Source organism: Varroa destructor, unplaced genomic scaffold (genome assembly GCF_002443255.2).
Source record: "Varroa destructor unplaced genomic scaffold, Vdes_3.0 BEIS01000003.1, whole genome shotgun sequence".
NCBI lineage: Eukaryota > Metazoa > Arthropoda > Arachnida > Mesostigmata > Varroidae > Varroa > Varroa destructor.
Window position 1 is genome coordinate 44,391,971 of NW_019211456.1, and position 23,487 is coordinate 44,415,457.

The 23,487-nt window shown below is 39.4% G+C and overlaps 2 protein-coding genes and 1 long non-coding RNA gene across 17 annotated transcripts; 2 read left to right on the top strand and 1 right to left on the bottom strand.

Annotated features, from left to right (window-relative positions):
* The first annotated feature begins 42 nt into the window (after positions 1–42).
* LOC111247592 (acetylcholinesterase-1-like) lies at positions 43–22,600 on the top strand. 11 transcript variants are annotated; one of them, XM_086982767.1, is made up of 10 exons: positions 43–621; positions 12,459–12,585; positions 13,026–13,177; positions 16,167–16,383; positions 17,247–17,549; positions 19,342–19,518; positions 19,892–20,120; positions 20,248–20,652; positions 21,153–21,668; positions 21,827–22,600. In XM_086982767.1, exons 5-10 carry the CDS (start codon positions 17,348–17,350, stop codon positions 22,047–22,049), a joined length of 1,752 nt encoding a protein of 583 aa, XP_086838893.1. In that variant the 5' UTR covers positions 43–621; positions 12,459–12,585; positions 13,026–13,177; positions 16,167–16,383; positions 17,247–17,347; the 3' UTR covers positions 22,050–22,600. The 11 variants fall into 11 exon arrangements, with proteins under 11 accessions (XP_086838893.1, XP_022654431.1, XP_086838892.1 ...); XM_022798696.2 differs by lacking the exon at positions 43–621 and having other exon boundaries at positions 12,228–12,585; positions 17,242–17,549; XM_086982766.1 differs by lacking the exon at positions 43–621 and having other exon boundaries at positions 12,230–12,585.
* Positions 936–7,214, top strand: LOC111246765 (uncharacterized). 5 transcript variants are annotated; one of them, XM_022796922.2, is made up of 3 exons: positions 1,595–1,821; positions 2,562–3,127; positions 6,482–7,214. In XM_022796922.2, exons 1-3 carry the CDS (start codon positions 1,759–1,761, stop codon positions 6,495–6,497), a joined length of 645 nt encoding a protein of 214 aa, XP_022652657.1. In that variant the 5' UTR covers positions 1,595–1,758; the 3' UTR covers positions 6,498–7,214. The 5 variants fall into 5 exon arrangements, 4 of the variants coding, with proteins under 4 accessions (XP_022652654.1, XP_022652652.1, XP_022652657.1 ...); XR_015323171.1 differs by lacking the exons at positions 1,595–1,821; positions 2,562–3,127 and adding exons at positions 3,711–4,700; positions 4,916–5,497; XM_022796919.2 differs by lacking the exons at positions 1,595–1,821; positions 6,482–7,214 and adding an exon at positions 936–1,039 and having other exon boundaries at positions 2,562–3,694.
* LOC147757005 (uncharacterized) lies at positions 4,887–10,216 on the bottom strand. The gene is made up of 2 exons (XR_015323176.1): positions 9,899–10,216; positions 4,887–5,176 (listed from the first exon to the last, which is right to left on the bottom strand). It is a non-coding gene; the product is annotated as an uncharacterized LOC147757005 (long non-coding RNA).
* Positions 22,601–23,487: the final 887 nt, after the last annotated feature.

Genomic DNA, 23,487 nt, shown 5'->3' on the forward strand with positions numbered 1-23,487 from the left:
CCGGACAACACGCAAATGTGTGGAAACATCGATCATTTGATAGTGTTTTTATCACACGTAGAGCACAAGGCAAACTAGCTATGCTGTGAAAGACCCAACGAACGACCGTACGGGTAGCTTACTTGACTAGCGCTGAATTTGCAAATGATCGAGTGTGAAGCTTATTGAAGTCAAAAAAGCAAAATTTGCCCGCATTCAACAAGAACATGCATTAGATATTTCGAGTATCTACAGTTTAGGTAACGATATACATGTCGGAAAAGTGGTAAGATAAGCTAAATTACAACAAGGACACAGGTCGTAAGTTTAGGCCAGTGAACGGCTCTAGCAGTACAAAGGTATCGATAAAAAGGCACTCCACAATACTCTGCATTATGAACCAGTTATGCAGCCAGAACATAAAGCGATACAACGGTGTACGGCAATGAGAAGTCCAATAGAAGCCGTCGCGTGAGAAATGTACGTGTTTGGAATATATAATTTTGTCCTGTGCCATTGACAATGATCAAACACGGCCATTAAGTGTTACTGTTCATTAAATGCAATGACGCAATCGTGTATAAGGAATTATTGAAACATCGAGTGGGCCACTAAATGACACAAACTGTGTCATAAGTAAAGGTAAGAATAAAGATATATTGATGTTTTTAACAATATTTTAACTATGGGAGTAAGAATATGGCAATACAGATAAGCCAACTTCTGCACGGTCTACGAAGGGAACTCTTGTATGCTAATGCATGGCTGACCTTGTCTATAGTTTTTCCTTGACGTCGTTGTCCTCAACTGGTGATTGACAGTATAGGCTTTCTCTATCACTGAATTCATAATAAAAAGGCAAATCATACATCAACGGTTAGAAGCTTTGCAATCTATAGAGATGTAAAATTCCTTACAAAACCCTTAGGAAATTCACTACAGAAGAGCGCATAATTGCGAAAAAACACCAATCTTGATCTTTGAAAAGATTTCCGCCCACGAGACTCGCATAGAAACTATTGGGCTCCCAAACATGACCCATTCAAGTTGACATTATTTTGTGAGCTGAGTAGACCCCACTCTTCAATGACCATTACATTACAATTTCGTTTCGGAGCATACCTGAATCACTTCATTTTAATGGTGTACCACCAAACTTCAATCCAAAATTTACCATCTAGTATCTAAAATTAAATATCAACGTTGCGTCAAAGATAATCTCAGCGATATCCAATCGGTCCGTTGTGATGCATCTGTACGCGCAAGTATCGTCCTTCGCTCAAATATATCCGGTCTGTCTTAATCAGTAATTTAAAATAATTTTTTATTCAATATAAATTTTGCGCCTGGTGTGTTTTATGGGGCCCACCCCATCCCATCCCGCAACTCTAAGTGAAGGCCTTCGGACTGCTTAGCCGAAAAGAACAGTTCGTTATCGTCCACTAATGAAATTAGCCAGTTGACAGCACCTGATAGTTGTCAGTGTATCTTTAGCAAAATAGATTCGCTGCCGGTGATTGAAAAAATAAACGCACAATTTATCACGTTTAGGTGTTACGAGATTTCCATCACTACGAGGTGGTACCGATATTAGTCTAGGCCGCAACGTTTTCAACCACGTGAAGGTTCTCTGTAGCCCCTTATAGAATGTGTGCTCAACACTGCAACGCTCGTGTCCTTTCTGTGTTCGTTAGTAGCATTGAGTTCCAGTTAACTGGAAGTGCTGTGACCGTGAAATCTTCTCACTACCGACGTAATGTACCCGTATGGCTCTAACCCATGTGCCATTATCTAGCCAAAACGAATATGAGATGTTGGTCTGAGCTACTGACCTTTCACGCGGTTAGTCGCAGGCTGTGTCTACACGACAGTTTGCTTTATCTACTTCCCTGACCTCAATATAATTTGATCTATGGAACATTCAGCTATTCAATTAAATAGCATGCTAGCAAATAAAGTTGAAAGTTGGACCTAAGGTGAAAGCTTCGAAAATTGCTCCGTCCTAATCAATTTGTTCCGCCTAGATATGCTTTCAAAGGTTAGCAGCGCTCTAGCAGTATACACGCAAACGGGTCAATGCTTTACGGTGATACACCCATTCACAACAGCATTTCGAATGTAATGATGAAAGCTTGCATACGTATGTAAAGGTACGACAGGGCATGTAAGTACCACTGCAGAGTACTTCACAATTTGAGTGAACAGCTCCTGTCAAGGCCAGTGTTACAACCTTCGCTTGGGGGTGTGTCTCCTTAGAAGGCCAAATGTTTTGTCGTAGCTTTCTTCTGGTCTTTGCGTGGACCTTTCCAGGGGAACTAGGAAAAAGATGTCGTTAAAGAATTCGTTTTCTGTAGAGCTGAGTACCTGGCTGTTGAATGGCGCTGCTGTATTTATAGCAGGCTTCATTTGCGTTGAGTGCGAGACGAAATTATACAGAACTAACTATTGCTGGACAAAAGCGAACTCATGACTGCATCGTTATAACTTAAGTATCATCATAGAATCGACGTGCTCTTACAATCAAAGTAGACTTATTAATGAGTGAATAATGCCTTGGTTATATGCGAATGGCTATTTTGCAGATGTTTCTCCGAGAGTTGCCAGACGAATTAAACCCGGGTCGAATACCGCTAAAGCCGTTGGGTCGTGCAGCCCGCTTTATCACACCCTGCGACGCATGTGGAGACTTTAGTCCGAAAAGACTTGTCTCACTATGCGGTCATATATTCTGTTACGGTTGTTGCGTGACACGGGAAACACCAGAAGGCCTACAGCTTCGGTGTGTCATATGTAACGAGAAGTCCATGGGAGATCGGGGCGAGCTTACAGAAGCCTTTTTGAAAAGTTTAAGGCTAGCCTGTATCTGTGGTCACGAAGGAAGCCTTGTAGAAATCAAAGAACACTTGTGGAACGACGAAGGCGTTAACCACAAATTTCGTGATGACCTCCATACTGACCAGGCTGGTTCGAAGTCAAGCCATGAACAGGTGAAGGAGCAGTATAGTCCAAAAGAACCTGACATGGTGCTCGACAAGCCAAAAGCATATTTCTGCGTAGAGCTGAGGACGAAAATTGAGGAGCACAAACGAACAGGAACTATTCAGACGGCACCGGGAGTCATGTGGATGGCCGCTGGATATCCTGTTAGGTTCGTATGTCAAATCGGAGCATTCAGTGGACGAATCTTTTTAGGGGTATTTATTCAAATGCTCAACGACCAACCTTCATTCAATACGTGGCCAATGAAAAAACGAATTATCATAGAGCTGTACAACCTTAAAGGAGAAACAGTTAAAACGCATCGCATTGCGACGTTTGCTAACGGCAAGCCAGTAAACGAAGAATTTACAATCGCTTGTAACCCAAACGTTGGTTATGGGAAACCAAAATTTTACAGCATCGACGACCTTCTTTCAAAAGAAATTGATATTCTTTGTAAGGGAACAGCTTGCTTTTCAGTCGAATTTCAGGAATTGCCCGAATAAGTCATTAGTTGTCACGCGTTTCCTGTTGAGTCATGCGCCCGACCATATGATACCTTTTGTATAGAGGATCCAAATTATACCTTGCTCTCTGAGGCTTTTACTATGTCATAGGGATAATGCAAGCCATTGTATCAAATACGTGGGAAAATACCCCTATACGCACCCTTAAAGCATGCAGAGATAAATATGTATACCTAATTTTGCAACGTACTGTCTTAGCAGTTCATAGACGCAGGGATAAATACATCTGGAACGAAATCATGGAACTACGATCTCCAACGCAACTTTTTCTGGCCTATCGGTCAGCAAACTTCTATTTTTAGATCTCATCATACTAAAAGTGAACCTGGTGTAAAAGCCTTCATCGTGGACAATAACAGGTTGTAAAATATAAATATAACACTATTGGTAAAACGATTGTAATTATTATGGCACTGGCCATCTATAAATTCACTTGACCTCTGCAGTTTCGTTTAGATCTAACGCTCCCTATTAGTTTGGCTCGTGTCCGTTTTCATCTTATATTTTTACGAATCGCCTTTATCATGGACATAAACAAACAGTCATCAGCCGACGTACAAGACGTGGCTTGAACTTGTACCTTACTGCGGTCAGCCAGCTCCAATGCACTATCGAAATTTGCCATGTATCATTGTTATAAGAAAAGGTATCAATGAGCTTGCGTTATTGGTGTACAAATGTGTTTAATGGTACAGTCGATTCCGTAGACGGCTTATCCTGTCAACTGAGGGTATTTGAAGTGGTCATGACTTCATGCCATAATGAACAAAAAAATATGGTAAATATTGGGCAATCAGAAGGGCACGTGTCTGACTCACAAGAAAATAATTATCATAGAGATAGATCAACATGCGCCAATGGTAAACAGTGAAAAGCACATTATCTGATCGAATAGTCATTTTTTTTTTATCGACGTTTTGATGTTTTCGTTTCTGGCATTTTGTTAGAGCTGAAATAGAATTTTTTTTTAATAAAACATAGGCATACTTGTTGCCAGATAATAAGTGCGTACGTATTTGGCTAGAAGTTTCCTTCAGCTTGTACTGAACACTTTAAATTTGTCCTTCGCATGACTCAGAGCTAAGCCTAGTTAACAAAAGCGATATACCATGTATACCTTCTTCACTAAAATGTGTTTCAAAAGTTACCCAAATTTACTCGAGATCAATCGATTGAAGGGAATCCTTTATAAAGCTGTTTTAATCCTTTATTTTTGTAAGTATACTTTTGTATAGGAAAATTAGGCTGTTACAGGCGAATGTGGCGGGCTTTGAAACTGACTAGTTTTTGAACTACGCGCAGCTATCAGATGAAATATTGCTAGTAAATACTCCTGTCCTCAAGAAGCTGTTATAGAGTTCAGAAAGAATAATGTTTTTTAGTCTTCAAAATCAACACTCAACCGTTAAGTTAAGTTTTGTTCTTCGAAGGCCACAGCGATGCGAAAATTCATCGAAGATTGGTCGAAGAAAACAGAAGAAGCAAGAAGTCCTTAAGTGCAAGCACAGTGTGTAGAAGAACGGAGATTAGAGTGTTGAAGGCCAGGAATGAAATGGCCAGATGTCAGAACCCGAATGACAAAAACGCATTGCCGCAGTCGGGAAGGCTTTTCACAAAAACAGCACGTGGAGTCTAAGGACTCTGTTAGCCAAAACTCAGTTGTAACGTGTTCCAGAATTACAATATGAATACTGAAAATACGGAAACAGAGAAAAAAAAAAACGGGTTTGCCGTGAATTGATTTTAGGCCAGTTGGAAGTATATGCCGGTGCACTTTATGTGAAACTTGCAATTTAGACCTTTAATGGGCAAATAATCCAACAGAAGCATATGGGCACCATAGATGAGACATGGTTCAATTTCTGCCGCTAGTCGGATAGGGACCAAACGGAGGAATGGAGAGAAATTCAGTTCGGTGACTATGTCGGTGGCTCAAAAGTAAGGTGATGGTAGTATTTGCAATGGATATCAGGGGCATCTGGCATTATGCGATGATCGCCGAAAATAAAATAGTGAGTGCAGGTCGCTAGTCTGAGTTTTTCCATAGACGATTGTCACAACAGTCGAAAGTGTGCAGTCCCGTTACTTGATGACAATACCGCACCTCATAATCATGCCTTAAACAGTTTCTAGACTAAGCAGAGAAATATCCAACGTTCATTCAATACGCTTATTCTCTTGACGTAAGCTGGCGTGATTACGAGGCTTTCCATACCTTAACAAACCAACTTCGAGAAGCCATAGATAAAGATTTACATATATGAACGCGAACATTAGCTTTGTAGCTGTCCAGAAGCCACTAGAGTGCGTAAAAAATAGGGAAGAGTATCCCTAACACATACTAAAAAGATTATCATTGTAGCCCATCTAATTCAAAGGCTAATTCGTTTCAAGTTCCAGTAGATCTGCATGTAAGAGTCCAATTTATTTCAACCGTTATTTCAACCACTGTGCTAGAATGTCGGAAAGCTTCGTAAGACCAACGCGCACCTGACGTGCGATATATACATATGTGTGATTCTTGGAAGAATGTAACAAAAAAAACAAACATATTTTCAAACACTTTTCTAGAGCAGCTGTATTTAAAAAAAATCTTTTAAAGTATTCTCCTTTCCATACTTGTTGTGTGTTATCGATTGTACCAGTTGCCCAGCAAATCCACATAAAATAAATAATGTAGTAAACACATGATTCTAAAATTTAATCAGAAGCAAGCACTTCTGCGAAATATAGAGTAACAAGAGATATTGTCAGCTGATCGGTTGAAAGATCGCCTCGTCCTGAAAAATGGGAGTGCTTTGTGGTTCAGTTCTGGCAACAACATGCTTATTAGATTGAAACTTTGTAAGATATATTAGAACTGCTCGGTATATTGTCCGGTGGCAGACATCAGCGTTTGGTTTTATTAGTGCTAATTGGCGAAATCCTACCAAAACTGTAGAGCTATCGCAATTTCCAGTATGAACGGCTACAGCGATCTCATAACCTTTTAACAGGATCCTAACGGACTGACACTGTGGATGTTGTACGAGGTTCAACAAACGAAACTGCCCGTGCGGAGAGTTCACCCGCTAAAAACGCCGTATAGGACACCGCAACTGCTGTTCAATAACGTATCGAGAATATGCAACTTCATTTTGCTTCAGGTTGTAACGTTGACTTCATTGAAATATAGACGACACAGCAGGCGTGTTTCGTTAAGGTATGCCTGTACCTATAGTCTAGAAGAAGTCCTAATGGACATCAAAGAGAATATATGGAATAACGGAACTGATCATAGATTACGTGAGCATAACGCTCATCTTGTAGCAAATACGATGACTAAAATAGCATCGATGGATTACGTGAGAAACGCAAATACCCCATGCGACCGGTACTGCTGCCGTCGGTAAGGCAAACGTTTACTTCTGCATAGAATTACAGGCTAAATCATCGAAGGACAAGGGTTACGTAGAAAAACCGTTGTGTCACGCCTGGCTGCAAGGTATTCTGTGTAGTTCCTGTGTCAATCAACAGGAGATGTTTCCTAGGCGCAGTTAATCGAGTTGTCAACGTTCAACAGCAGCCGACCAGTAAAGCAATTTTATATGCAACAAGAAGATAAATAGAACGGCACTGAATCATCACGTTCACCAACGAATTAGCTGGGAACGAGCAATTTATCGCCGTTTGTAATCAAAACATGAACAATAGGGATAAAACCGATGTTGACATTTCAGTATACCAAAAGCCGGTATTCTTCTTTGCTAAAGAACAGCTTGTTCTAATTGAATTTCAGGGCCTAAATATATAAACAGCATATAGCTAGATTCATTCACAATGAACGTACCATTTACATCATAAAATCATTAAACGTGCAGATTCTTGATAATCCAAGGGCACACTCTAATCTAAAACGATATTTTTTTAAAATCAATTTGTACGATTTACTCCGTGTACAAACTCAAAATGTACGGTGAGCTTTCTTTGCAATAAGTACCGAAGGGTTCAATTTATTACCTAATTAAATAAACACTTCGAGCTTCCGGTATTACCGTTAGCACTGGCTTCAAGTGGCAGGCTTTCAGCACAAATCGCCAGTTAGCCATCAATAGTTCGTTCTACTACGACCCGTACGGATACGTTACCAGCTTCTACGAAAGTTGCGCGATAGTGATCACTTATACACGATAGGACATTGCATACTCGTTAATCTAATTATTTAGAAGAAATTTTCCGTGCACGATCTTAATGTATACGTTAAGGATTAATGTTTTTTTTAAACACTATGCCTATCTGTACGTTCGTTATATGGGCTCATATTGAGACAGAAAAGGTCAATCAGCAATCAGCCTCTATACGTTTAAGCCAGTTCAAGGGGCATCTACAGACCCCTTAAATTATTTGGGTTAATCTATAAGCTAGGAAGGAATGGTAAAGATAATCTTTCGATAACAGACTTATTATAAAACATTTTAAATGCTAAACAGATTACACTTGCGATACAGAAAAATAAAAGTTAAGTTTTTCTGAAGAAAAAAATTAACTTTATGAAATGCCACTTTTTTTTTAGTTGAAAAATCCGTTATTTGTTTAAGTGATAGCTAGGAGTGCACATAAAATTAACAACTGGATATATTTAAGTAAGACCATATCCTCCACAGGTTTAACGCTAGTTATATGAATATATAATGTATAGTGAATACATGGCAAAAAATATACAAACACTTCAAGAACGTACTTTTGCTGTCTAGAGGCTATAGCAGAAAACAAAATAGGATATAGAAGCCAATAGTGCACTTATTGATGCGTCAATACCATAGGCAACTATTAGACTATGTTAGGTTAAAAATACGTCTAGGCAATATTCTTTCAATAAAACAATAACACAAGGCTGAACCGATGGCGTAGTGATGCTAGCTTATTTTTGCTCACTATTTGCGATATTCATTTTATAGAAAAACATCAGTAGATTTGAGGGTCCCACATTAAAATAACGTCTCAGAAAAAAAAACGTATTCTAGGCACCCATTGTTGCATGGCGAAGGTGAATTTCTGTTGTATTTGAGCTGGTAACCTCTATTGTTCTTAAATGTTTTATCCTGCATAATGTGCACAGAGGCCATGTTAATAAGTTGTACATGATTTGCATAATAGAAACGCTACCGAACCTAAAGCGTTTCTATGAATGGTCCCAAACCAATTTTTAGGCCGAGCATTACGATACAAAGGACTCGTGTTTATTATGCGAGCTGTGACCTTACGCGGTGAAATTTGCCCGCTAGGGTGTAAGCTTTGCTAAAAAATCAGGGGCTGTCTTCTGTTCTTCTTTCCACGGAATCACCTTTAGCGAATTAGTTTACCGTTAAATTGATTTATATTTGACAAATATATGCAGTTACCGACGATCTAACAAAAAATATAATTACCGTAGTCTTTTTAAGTGCTGTACAAGGGATTAAGGTTACCTAAACCTCAGTCAGCTTTCTCTAGTCGTTCCTATCCCGTCTCACAGACCGATCAGTTAAGTATAACAGATAAATTGATGACTGATCTAGTGCTTCTAGCATTTTTTCCGATGTTGTCCTAAATAATGCCTAAGAGTTAATTTTCCAATATGACTTTTTCTCACTAGCAGTAGTGTGGTGCAGTTTAGAGATTGTATGATATTAATATGCGTTACACTGGGATTATTTATCATCAGTATGCTAAATCTGAAATCAGACAACGCGATCTTTAGACGGCAAGTACCACCGAATATAAAAATGCTTAAGGATGAAAGCGACAAAAGTTATGGCTCAACGCAGCGGCTTGTAGTCTATTTAGAAGAGAGCAACTAAACTATTGATATTCAAAAGTAATTAAAACATGCTAAAAAATGTCTCGTTTTTTTTGTTATTTCACTCACTTTCTTCTTCAAAGGTTTAGTGATCGATCTGTTAAATGGAGCTTTCGAAGTAGTCTGCAGAACAATCGCGCAATTAACTATCTTCACACTTCTATCTGGTATTAAAGTTTCCATGGGTCTTCCACAAATCGGTAACTTTTTTTTTATTGAATATACGTATTTGTAATGACTTCCCTGTCGATCACATTCGTGGTATTCTGGCTCTAACATTTTGAACGCAGATCTGCCTCACGTGTAATTCTTAGAACACCATTTTGATAAGCTCAGTTCTATGGATACGTGAAAAAGGCTCGCTTATACGTTCCTAGAGACCCGTTCTATGACAAACGTACAGGCACATGAACAGTAAACAGCATAATAGATAAGAATAAAAAAATACATAATAGCCTATAGCTAGTTCGTCATCTTCGTCGAAAACTTTGAGAACGGAAGCTGACGTAAACCATTGAAATGGAGCGTTTCATGTTACCGGCCCATGTTGAAATAAGCGTACTTTTAGATAATTATTTTCCACTGTTAAACCTACCTCAAAGCTCCGAAAATATCGTAATAAACAATTCTTTACGGCGCACTTCTCATTCGATCTATAGCGTTCAAAGTGTTTAAATATCAGGAAGAGAACAAACGTGTCATAAGCACACGAGGCAACGGATTTATGCAAACATATTACACATGTCAGTTATAGAATAAAAATTACTTTTGTAAATTTATCTTTCCTTCAATAATTTAGGCTTGTTTTTGGAACAATATTTTGTAAAGCAAAGGCCACCGATATCGTTTTGTGAAAAAAAAAAAACATCAAAATCAGAGTGGAGCTTCAAAAAGTCGCTTAAAAAAAGCAGGTGATCATTAGATCAATCAGACAAAACGTCATATTGACGAAAGGGTAACGCATGACTCACCGCTAAGCGCGCGCAATTACAAATATGTAGCTAAAGCCATCTGTTTACGAGCATAGTCGTCAGCTCTCTCGGTGACGCGCCCACTTTCTGGAGGTCGCGTTCCGCCTTATTTTCAGTAGTGCGGCACAAAGTTATGCCTTGTTGAGGTGAAAGTCGTATATAACGTAAAATTTATCCAGTCAACTATTAGTGTGCTCGAAATACCGACATACGATGTCGCTTCAAAGTTATCTCAGTACTGCCTCGTAATCTGTTCGATTAATTTCTTTTAATTTATATTCTATACTAGCGATAGCTGTTGTCTGTCACCGACTCTATCCTTCCTGGGTTTTCTCGTTAAAATATACCCTAACCTGTAGAAGGTGGAACAATTAACGGAAATCTTCTGAGTTTCGACATGACAGCTTCCACTTATACTTGTGGAATGCCTACGCTTAATTTATTAAAAATTAACTTAGTTGAACTTAAATAGCTTAGGCTACATTAAAGGCGCCAACATCCTTTTATTAGAGACTCCTTTAGGCGTGCGGTAATGTATTATGCTTGGCAGGCCCGCGGCGGACATTCGAAATGCTTAAACTAACTGAAAATTATAATATCTCTTTATATTTTTAGTTGAATTAAATATTCCACATAGTAGGGTATTACTTAGCTGCTTCGGCTCATCAAAATACGTATTATAGACTTACTAATTATTATTCAAGTTTACGTGCTGCAGTTTATAGAAGCTAATCCAACAAGCTCATTATATTGTGCTAAACAGGATTCTCGCTTTTAGGTATCGGCTTCTCCACAAGAATTTATCACGTGTGGTGGTAACGAGTGATATAATTATTATTAGTAATAGGACTGATAGTTTCTTATGTTTGTATGAGCTGCGAGAAACAATTGTCTCAGTTGATCAATTGGACAGCTGAACAATTGATCAGTTCAAAAGATTTCCTTAGAATACGCTAATTTCATTGCGTTTTGACGGGACCGTGTATAAGCGATGCATACAATACATCGATATTTTCAGGTCCACTGTTTATATCCACTGGCTGGGGTTGCTCCTGAATGCAGCGGCGACAGCTTCTGTTTGCTCCTTGTACGCGTGCGATACTGGAAAATGGCGCATAATCTTTCGTCTGCAATTTAGACCCATTCGTGTATAGAGAAACATATTTTCTTTTCTTCCATCAATACAGTATTCACTAATAACTATTCCTCTCTGCTCTTTATTAGAGTTAACGTTCGTCATGCTGTAAAACGATTTTTTGTAAAGTTGAGGCATTTTCGTAAACGAGATCTTTTTCGTTTTATATCCTTCGCGGTCATGTTCTTTCCTAGCCCTGTCTACGCGTACGGTCACCGAGTCGGGCCAATCGCACCCACAAGAAGTCACCTGTACTTTACCATTTATTGCGACGATGAATCGAATATAAAGGAATATATATCATTGTAGTCAAAAGGCCAAACAGTATATGCAAGTTGTCAGCTGCCTGCGGTGAGCCATAAGGTCAGCTAGCAGAGTGAACAGAAACAAGTTCCTATTAATCAATTAGAAGTCCATTAACACCGCCTTATGGCAAAGCACGCTCCTTATTACTATGGTCTCCATCAAGCCGAGCTGTGCGCCTCCAGAGCTACTATATGTTGAATCGCAATTTGCTCCATGGTGCGTAATATGCCCCCCAACAAGAGCATATGTGGTGAAGCGAAAAAAAAAAGCTTTCTTTTTCATTTCCTGAAATGTATCTCAAAGGTGATAATCACATTTGTTTGAATTGCTTAAACTGATTGATCGTAATTACAGTTTATCAATATTTATCGAATTTATTTGATCGCAAGATCAATCACTTTCTATAAAAGTGTTGACCGATCATCAATTATTATTAAAATCCTATCTATAAAAACCAATACACTATCACGCGCAATATAAATAAAGCGAAATAGACCAACATTTTTTACGCGTTCTTTTGCTGTCTCCTTGCCAAAGATGTTTACGCCCACGTTCGAATCGAAACCACAATAGGACAACGTGATAGCACGTATTTACGTAACAGAGACGTTTGCTTTCTATGAAAACGTCTTGACAATGCTGAATAACGAAAGTAGAAGTAATGACGAGAATGAGTGATCTTTCCTGGCCCTAGTCAAATCACTCGTTGAATGGATATCACTTTTCTCTGCGCTGTTCTACAGAGGAACGATCGCGCGATCATAAGTGGGTACGGGAGACTTGAAGGTAACAAAGCGTTTTCACTGATGGGCGACTGCCTTTGTGACGCGGCACGACCCTGTTTGCTGCGTGTGGTAGCTAGGAATGCAGGTACGAACCGCTATTATTTTACCAGCTTTCAGATATCGCGACTTACCCTTTCAGTTAACATAATGATTACCATTTGCTTCGATTTCCGATGTCTGCGTCGTGGAAGAGATAGAGTCAGGCAGAACATACCGAGCAAATGGTGGCATGTGATAACACGCGGTCTGTCATCAAGGTCTAGATATTATTATCTATATAGGAATAGGATATAGTCTTTTCGCCCATGATGGTAATAAGAAATTATGTGGTGTTATATAGGATTTATGAACAACAGTGGTTTTAAAGTCAAAGACAATTCAAATATGCTAGTTCAAATCCGTGCTTACGATGTCGCTTTTGTCACTATTATTATTATTATTTTTTTTTTTTTTTTTTTTTGCTAGCTTGATAATTGATATGAAAGCAGAAAAAATTGTCAAATAATTTAGATGTGTTGAAAAAAGCTTGACAGATGCCGAACGGTGCTTTTTCCATTGATCAGCTGGAAAAAAGACAAAAAAAACACGGAGTTAAATCGTATATCAAGCATACGATGGGCGCGCGATTTGACGTTACTTTTGGTTATTGCACCTATATTTTGGTGGCATCAAGACGGGTAAGTTGACAATACCTCAAAAGCATTGACAAATGAATCGAAAACTCACAGCTGTCCGTACAGTTGTGCCCGTAAACTATTTCTCGACGAAGTCTATTTGCTATGAGGTGATGAAGACAATCGCTCTCGAAATGTACCTGATTTCTGGGAAAAATACACGTGTACATGAGATTTTATTTGAGATAAAGGAAATTTTTTCCAAACAGCAAGTGTATGTCGCATGTAACGATTCCCTTCTGACAACTCGAAAGCAAGCCATATCGCTTTGATAGGCTTCGTTCAAGTAACAATTTTTATTTTTTTTAATATATTTTTTGTTTTCAATTTATCAGAGGCTGTCGGTTACGCTCGCTTATCATTTCAGTGGTATTATCGAATAGTACAAACTGTTTATAGCATACTTACCCAGGGCATTACTCTACACATTACTAAAATGGTAACGTTTATATCAAAGGCAACGAAGCTATGCATTCTGTGTCTAGAAGTCAACTCAAAGATAGAGAGCTGTTCGGGGTCTTACGTCATTTTCGTCAAAAACTTCCAATAGAGATGAAGTAATCGATAAATAGTGTTTACTTCAGTAATTAATATAATGAAATGAGCGCACCCGTCGCCGTTAAGAACAACGACCGATCCCTTATCTCGAGTTCAGGCTTAACGCTTTACTATTTACGCATTTATAATGACACTAAATTCAATATCTCGCATTCGCTGTAAATACTTTGTTTTTGCACTGGACTGGCAAGATTTTGGCGCTTTTCGGGAAAATGAATTATGCTTTCTGGACGTCATTTTCTAAGCGGTCTTTTCAATTTGCTGTTATGTGCGAATAAGCCTTAATGTTCAAGTAGCTCTTCTACGTTCCGGTGATGAGTGCTTCGGAAAGAGACGGCCTTTGCTCGTTCACCGTTAAAGCGAGAAAGAAAGAGGCGAATGCCGTTGAGCTGTTTTCAGCATAAAGTCTGCGTTGCCTTCAAATGGGCAAGGTCAAGGTCCAATACAATTCGTTTCTTAGTTCGGCTGCTTTATATTATGTTGCGCTAAAATGCCGTCACAGTTGATGATGTTGGTTCATGTTAACGCAAGATGATGAGTGCGCTGTTCGATTCTATGGCCGGACCGGTAGTACATGTAGATCATGCGATACTTGTGACCTCTATAGTGAAAGTGTAGACAGAAATGGATGTAAACAAAGTGGACGTGTATAGGTCAGTAGCTAGCGGGGGGGTATATGCGGAATTTAAACACCATAACAATACTTGTGCATTGTTACCGAACGGCACAGGAAATAACAGCAAAAGCGTAGTTTCGGGGCATTTAGGAAAAAGCAGTGACAATGTCGCTGCGCGACTATAGGCATTTTGCCAGGGGCCTGTTAGAGGAAAGTGGTCATCGAACAGCTCGAGTGAAGTACAAGCAACGACACAAAAGATAGTCTCCGCAAAAACACGTATTCCGAACGCTGCTAGGTGCCGTTGCTCGCGTATATATTCTGTAGCACATATATATACGTTCCGTAGAATAAAAAACAGAACAAATATCTGGCTTATCGCTAGCGTGCTGTAACGCTTGTTCAATTGTCGGCGACCGAGACCACCTAGACTCAACACAATGAATAACTTGCAACGCTTACCAAACACATGGTAACTTTAATATGTAAGGTTCGTATTGGTAGGGGGGGTCAAGCGTTATTCGAAGCTTAGTAAGGTGGCATGCTTCTGACAGACGTTGCCATCTTTATCTACCAAACCTGGTCAACTACAGCATTTTTATATCGTCACGCATTCGTAAAATTTACTTTACAACTTCTTGATTACGAACCAATGGTTGATGCAGGTACACATCAAGCGGCTGAGGCAGTGCTTAAAAACAATATCGAGGTCGAGATCGAAATACTATTTTTTAGATATACTTATTTGTGATATTCAATTTTTCTGTAAAAAATTGAGGCAATATAAACTATCGTAGACATAGCGTACAGCTAGTGACACGATGAATAAACGCCATAGAAAATGCAAAGGATTGCTTATTAAAACAAATACAGTCCTCGATTAGACAGTCCTTTTGGAATAATAGATAACAATAATCCGCAACGCTAGCTTGTTGCAGCATGTAATTCTATGTTGAACACCTCTTATAAATGACTATTAAAATATTATAAATTCTCAAGTAACTTAGGAGTAATGAAAAATTAACTGGTAAATAGTATCAATTCAATGAGACATTAGTGTTTGTGTTAGTTGTAAAAGATTTCGAGCCAAAATTGAGTTATAGCATATTTAAATACGTTTCAAATAAAAAGAACGCTATCTATAAAATTCCCTTTAATATTAAGTCGATTTCGTGTACTTACTTTAGCCAGAGAACTGTACTGATGCCATTAATTAATTTCCTTAATCTATATTAATTAAATTCCCCAATCATTCGAGGTATCATTCGTTTCGTTTGGTTGCCACGCTGTCGTTAGACACTGAGTTTTGAGTACTTTATTTAGTCATCCGACGATCTGAGACACTACTTAAAGTACAATTTTTATGTTTTGTTCTATCAAAAATTGGAAATGTTCAAGCATTTATCTTTCATGCATCATTTAGCAACTATTAGAATCTTTACAGAGGCTAGAAATTCTAATCTAATTGCCCTCCAGTTGTACAGGAACTATACTGTCATTTATTATATATTGCTAGTTATGTATTCTTGAATATATGCTCAGGATGCAACGTCTTCACATGCACGATGTCATGCTTCTATTCTTTTATGAAATATGTTATTTATTTAGAAATAGACACACCACTTCGTGCCGACGCTTTGGGTCGACACGGCGAATCCAGTTGCACGTTTTTTTTTAATAGAATTATTATTCGAAATATAAACAATGGTACAATCGTTCATCACGGTAGTAATGCGCATAGGACTAGACAACGCGTTGGCTTATCGCTCGTTAGGTATCATCTTCTTCCGAATATATCTGTTCTTTCCGCTCATCCAGGAAGAAGCTCGTTTACCTTAGGGAAGAACATTCTTACCTTTGTGTAGCAGTAAATTGTTGAAAGAAACATGAAGATGCCCTGAAATTGGCCTCCGACATCGTTAGCACGTTCGCTCTTTTAACCGGCAACGGCACTGACGTCGGGCAGCGCAGGAGTGACAAGGCTTCGTGACATCCGACAACGGCAAAACTATCAACATCGTCATGAAAGTCCGAGGTACTCCTTCCTCTATCAGCGCTTTTACCGTGGAGTTTGCTTTGCATCTATTCCCTTTGCTTTCCATTAAGTTGTGCTGGGTAACGTCGATGTTTACCGCTTTTTCAATCCTGCGGTCGCTAGTTTTGTTTCTGCATTTGTGTCTAATCGAATAACTGTTCCCTGCTCGTTCCCTGCTCGTCTTGCTGTGGCCTCAATTGAGGAGATATATCTCTGCGTTTTGTACTGCCCCACGCTTCAGATGAGCTGGAACTATCAATAACTGGCGTATAGTCATTTTCTTGAACCACTGTAGCTCTTACATCTATTTACTATTTCGCATGATGTTCTTGTTGTGATATAATTAGCTTTATACGCACAAAACTTGCATTAATTAGGATTTCCGATCGTTTTTGGATGTGCTACTGTCATCTAGTCATACAAAAACCATCTGCTTCCTTATTGAACGTTCCCCAAAATGCAAAATTATTTTGGTTTCTTCGTGTCTACGCCTATTCGTATATGTTTATTCAGGACCGATATTTTTGTTTACCGTTGCGCATATCTGCGTGCGTGGATGTCGACTTTTTTGGGGGAGCGCTTCGAGTCTATCAGATGGGGCAGTACCGCTTATGAACAGGATTATTATGACTACTGCTATTATTTCGGTGTTAAAGTCTTCTGTATCGACCGTGACCGCGCGTGCGGAAAGGGAGAGTTCGTCCGCGCTTCGCTACATCCTGTGTAGCAAGCAGCAAAAGTACCTAGCAGTAACACACGCAAAGGTCCCCACATTGATCCACCCGACGTGGGCACAGAGAAATTCAAGCAGATTCATTCGTTCTTTACGTATGGTATATCGTTGTCGCTTTCATCCAGCGCAGGTACTTTCGTGAGTGGAACGTGGTCTTCATAAGGGAAATAAATCCATTGAAACTTTCATCTCTGGCTGAACGAATCGGTCCAAGAGCACGGCACCCGAATCATGCAGCTGTTTGCTCACGGTACGCTGCTTTCATGTGTGCTTATGATGCTCTTAACGTCATGTACGGCGGATGTGTATGTTGTTAAAAGGTATGATCCTTTAGTCAAGACGCGATCAGGAAAAATTCGAGGATTTCGAGAAGAGAAATTCGGTAGGCACGTGAACGCGTTTCTTGGCGTGCCGTTTGCCCAACCACCGCTAGGTAAGTGACTCAAGCATATTGTCTACGAATACAACGCAGTATTACTCGCCAAGTTAGTCGCCACCAATTGCCAAGGCATAACGAAACGACAAATGTTTCCAAACGGTAATTAATCATTCTGAAAGGGGGGTCATCAAAAAACCACCGTGCAAACTGGCCTACGATATTTAGGCCAACGTAAGGGCAGCGTGCGCATGCTAAACACATATCTCAGCTTCGCATCTTAAGTTTGCATAAAATCATCAACAGTTTCTATCAAGTTCGCCGAAGGGGCTACAATTATTCTTGTTACCTTAGGTTCGAATTTTACGTCCGTAACTATCGTTTAGTATTAGATAAAATGCTTTGCAGTTTGTTTGTCGTTGGAAGCATTTTTTAATGAAAAAATTCCTATCGCCCAGTTTTATACAATCTTGTATGGAAATTCGTCCAATAGCTCGGATTGAGCCAGCGTTAAGGTATAGGGTTTGCTATTATCCTTAACAAGTATAAAATGTTATCGATTTGCACTTAGACGACAAACCTTTTTTTTAGCCTCAAAAAATTTTTGACTCATCTGAGTTGAGCAAGTTGATCAATAACACAATTAGATAGAGCTGGAAGAGTACTACAGACTTCTTTATAGCCTGTTGAAAAAAATAGGTATTTGTTAAAGCGCTTTATGTCATATTCACCGTTAGTTATAATACCGAACAAATGACTTCTCTCCTGCATAAACAACAAGATTTCAAGCAGTTTTCAAGGCCCGTAGATCAACTACCGTATAGTGACAGAAAAAAATGAGAATACTGCTTATCAATATTACCTGGATCAATCTAGCTTGGTTATGTGTACCTCAACAGATAGTTCAAAATCGTCAACTCTTAGGATTAGGAGACTGACTCAACGTCCTACCCTTGCCGGCCTGAGAGTCATAATGAAAACGTTGTTCAGTTTACCTATCCATTTGTTTAGTGTATTTTTAAAACACTATAGATCAGCATCGGAAAGACCAATCGATCATTGCTTTATGGCGAAAAACGTATCATATAAGTGGTGTTCTGCGGGAAATACAATATTATATTTAAACCGTCGATATTCTACCGATACTAGTCCGGTTCGTAGTCAGAATATACAAAGTCACTCCATAATACTTTATGCTTATCCATTATGAGCGTGAACATCGGCGAAATCAAATTAAAATTCTAGCCTTTATTTTTGATCAGAGATAAGCTAACGTTGTTAATTGACCAAAAACTATCATAAAACAATCGTGTCCTTTTTAAATGCTTTGAAAATCTTAACACGTGCTCAGTTTTCTTTTTCAGAGGAGACGGCCCTAACGAGCCGCAGAGGTTCAACCGCGTTACCCCCCAAATACCCCATATCTTTTACGAAAGTCCTGACTCGAAATGTGTCATAGTAGTTCGGTTGAACAGACTCGTGTATTTGGCATACGAATGGGATAAAAACAAAGGTTGTTTGTTTCACAGATTAATTTGAAAATGACCGACAGGGTCATAAACGAAAATGGACTCTTTAGAACACCGTCGCGAAAGCAAAGCGATTCGTTAGTTTCAGGAAAATTATGCAACCTTTCCAGTGTGCTGCAGGCAGTAGATAGAGGTGATGAGCTCTTTAGGCATTTTGGATACGTAAACAGACGTTAACATAATAAGCCTCGCATTAACTGATAAGAACTGCTAACACTGTTACCGGAAGAAAAGCTAATCCTTTTGAGCAACATCGGCATATAAGAGTTTAACAAATTAGTACACATATATTGCCTACATTGTTGTATCGTCCTGCGTAGGACCTCTACGATTCCGCAAGCCACTTCCTGTTAAACCATGGATGAGAGAATTGAAAGCCATGTTCTTTCCGCCATCATGTGTACAGCCCGATGTCGTCGTCAATCGCGTCTTCAATTTCACCCAGGACGAACGTAGTGAAGATTGCCTTTACCTTAACATCTGGGCTCCATTAACAAGTTAGTATTAACTTGAAAAAGTTTGTCTTATAACTTCGATTACATGAAAAACAGGGTAACTTGTTTCGCTTTCGCTTGATTACTCACAGCCTGTGTATATGTACTCTGTACCCCAAATTTAACTGTTACTTTAGAAGCAAATCACAGTCAAAACTCAGCGTATTCTTCATTTACCTCTTTAGTTTGTTGCCATCACCAAATGCCTCCGTAATTTCTGAATAATGAAAAAAATTCAAACAGACACAATAAAGAGGCTAGTTTATAGGCCATATGTTTAAAATAAACTTGATTAGTTAATATTATTAATAAGTAACGGGAACAAAAACCACAAGTTGATTTAACTCAGTTCTACTTGATTGGTTTATTTGCTTAGACAATACGGGCGATAGCCGTCCTAAAACGGTGATGGTGTTCCTTTACGGAGGTGCCTTCTTTTTTGGAAGTACCAATTACCGATTCTACAATGGTGCAATATTGGCAGCACTTACCGATGTCATTATAGTTACCGTCAACTATCGTCTCGGGCCTTTTGGGTTTATGAACGCACGCATACCCGAGATACCTGGTAATCAAGGTTTATGGGACCAACATCTCGCTTTCAGGTGCGATACCTTTACTACGCAATTTGCAAAAGCAAGCTATTACTCGATAGGGCTCATTATAGAAATTGAGTCAGTTTTCGTTTCAAACCATGACTTAAATAACAAACAATGCGTATTTATGTTTTAGGTGGATTAAAGAAAATATCCAGCACTTCAATGGAGACCCAGAGTCCATCACTATATTTGGACATAGCGCGGGCGGAATCTCTTTAGGCTTTCATCTTGTATCACCTCTATCAAAGGGTCTGTTCAAGCGCGCTATAATTCAGAGTGGGGCCCCCTATTATAAAATTACCGATAACCCTAATGAGGCCCGACAACAGTTTGAGGCTGCTGCGGGGGCTCTCGGATGCGCCACGAGCGAAGATTTCGCCTCTGGCAAAGACATGAAGATGGTCGTTGAGTGTATGCTGTCCAAGAACACGTCCGAAATTCTGACGTCGCTCGAGTACTTCAATGATCGTGTTAAAACCACATACGTGCCATGGCCTGGAGATGATCTTGTACCACAGGACTTGCCAGATGCGATTAGGTATCCTAGATCGAATTTATAGGGTCCGTTAATGCCAATTTACTTCTATAACGAAAATTGTACCAAGATAACGTACGACTCATACATTTACGATCGGTATTTTCTAGTCGCTGATAACACGTCAAACACAAGTAAAAAAAAACAAGTACGTTCACTTTCGCTAATCACTAGAATTACAAACACTGCTTTTCCATCGTACAAGAGATTTCAACCGACAGAAAATTCGGATTTCGGTCTACTGACGCACAACAGGATGGTTGTGCGTCAGCAGACCTCGTGTTTACATTTCCTGTTTGGAATCATTAGATAAGCACAATAGCAGAGACTATAAATAGGGTAGTTGAAGTTTCTGGTGTAATTACTGATTCAGTCGCTGTTTGTCACATGTCTATGGTGCCAGCCGCTTATTTATGCAGACTTTACAATAATATGTTATTATTTCTTCTGTCTTTATTCGGCCACTGGTACATCGTTCACGTTTCACCTCTGTACTGTTGCAGGGAGGGCAACGTTAACGATATGGACCTTCTAGTGGGAGCTACAATGGATGAAGGCTCTCTCTTTATACAATATTACCTTTCATCTGTTTTGGATTTCGCCAATCCGGAGACAATCACGAAGCGGGGCCTTAAGGTTTACCTTAGTTTTCTTTTCCGTTTAATACGACAGCGATTGCCACAAGAAATTGCCGAGCAGTACGTGAGTGCGGATCCGAACGAAAGCAATGCTGAATTCCTTCGAAGAGCTGGACATTCTCTCGGTGATTTCGGATTTGTCTGTCCCCTTGTTAGGTTTGCAGCGGACTTTGCAAGTCGTAACAATAACGTATATTTCTACGAATTCGGATATCGGCCTGGATATTCGTGGAATGAACAGTGGCAAGGTGTAGCTCACTTCGATGAAATACCATTTATTTTTGGGACGAACTTAAATACACCGGAGTTCAACGTCACACGGGAGGAACGCATATTCACACTATTTATGATGCATACATGGTCGTACTTCGCCAAGACAGGGTAACTATAGAATTGTCTGCTTGAAATCATATTTTTCAACTATTATGTTCAATTTCAGTAAGGTGTATACGTACATGGTTAGATTTGTTTACTACGGTAATAGTCTACGGATATCGCAAATGTCATTCTCAATGTCGTTATTTATGCTCAACGGGCAGGCATCTCCCAAACATCTTCGGCAAGAAGTGGCCGCAGTTCAATGGGGCAACCCGGCCCTATGTTCATCTAAATGGACGCCACACTGCGATCCGCGAGGGAATCGGCAATCGGTGTGAGTTCTGGAAGTTTCGGAACTACAAATTCGTGACCCCGCCCCGGCCGGACCTCGACGAGCTGTGGATGAGGCCGACACCTAGCTACGATGGACTGGCAAGTCTCTGATTGGGTTCAGATATAGTACCATTACTAAATTATTCTGGTGAGCTTGTATAGCTTATCTTAATAACCTTCACCTCAGACAATGGTGACGTCTGACTTTTCAAGCAGTAAAGCTAGCTGTAAAACGATAGCAGCCATAAGGAGACGCACAGAACAAACGGCGCTATAATTCGCTATGATGCAGAGTATAAAGTGCATTCAGTATAACGTCGTACACGCGTGCAACTGAAAAGCGTCATTGAGAGAGCATGCTTCCAATGGACAAACATAGTGCTTGAAATTGAAGTGTAAACAGTGATTTGTACCGATAGTTACTGCATTCAGCTACGCTATTGCTGGTGAGCAGGACGCCAACCGACTTCACCGTACGTTCCTGATCCTGCCTGTTTAGGCACGCAAAGAGGAATATTTGATATAATATAGGATGGTTTGTACAAATAATGTATATTCTCATATAAGCAGGAGTCGCTGCTTAAAGTCCCGCCAATGACACATAGTTCATGTCGATGCATAACTTGTACGAATAAAAGCGTTATTGAAAAAAGTGTTTTTAATACAGTTTATTATTGCCCTATTTCGATGCACGAAATTAGTAACAGTCGTACGCTATATATTTCTCGTCTTGTCCTTTGTTTTCGCTCTAGGCTAGACGATGGGATTTTTATTGACAAAGTTCAGGTTAGAAACGAATATGGCGCTGCGGTCGAAACGTTTTTATTAGACTTTAACAATACGGGGGCATTCGCTTAAGAGGTCATCGTAAGAGAAACTTTACAAGTACACCTGGAGATAGAATGTTTATACCCGAGTTAATCAGATTCGCCAGCGTTTTGATAGCACACGCTAGAACGCAGCTAATTATCAAACTGGAATAGTTGAAATAGGGAAATATTAGGTTTTTTATTTCTTTCGGCTTAATATCACTCCATTGCGCCACTATACCGTTCCGTTATGGGCAACATATAGGGAGACATAAGATTACCTTTCATATACATTTTTCGCTTCAAATTCTTCTAGAAAAATGAAAAATACCTGTTCTTCAGTTCAGATTATTACTTAGATCATTTTATTATTGCAGTTACTAACACATAGTCATGTCGCTAGTGGATCAGTGTCATATCATTTACTCTATAGTCAGATAATACTATAATAATCGTTAATTGTTCACCACTAGATTCTCTCCCTAAGTATATATAATACGTACAAATGCATTACATATTTATTATAGAATAAGTAACATCACAAAATTTTCCGTTCCAAAAAATTCCATGTCGGGGTCACGTTCATACGTCGCAATGCCACAACTTGTACTCTTCCCTTTCTATTCTGTTATACTCTATACACTGGCGTACGAAATCTTCGCTGCGCGTGTGCAAGTTAGGCACTACGATTTACAGCTGTTACGTAAAATAAAATAAATAAGTCATTATGAGGCTATATA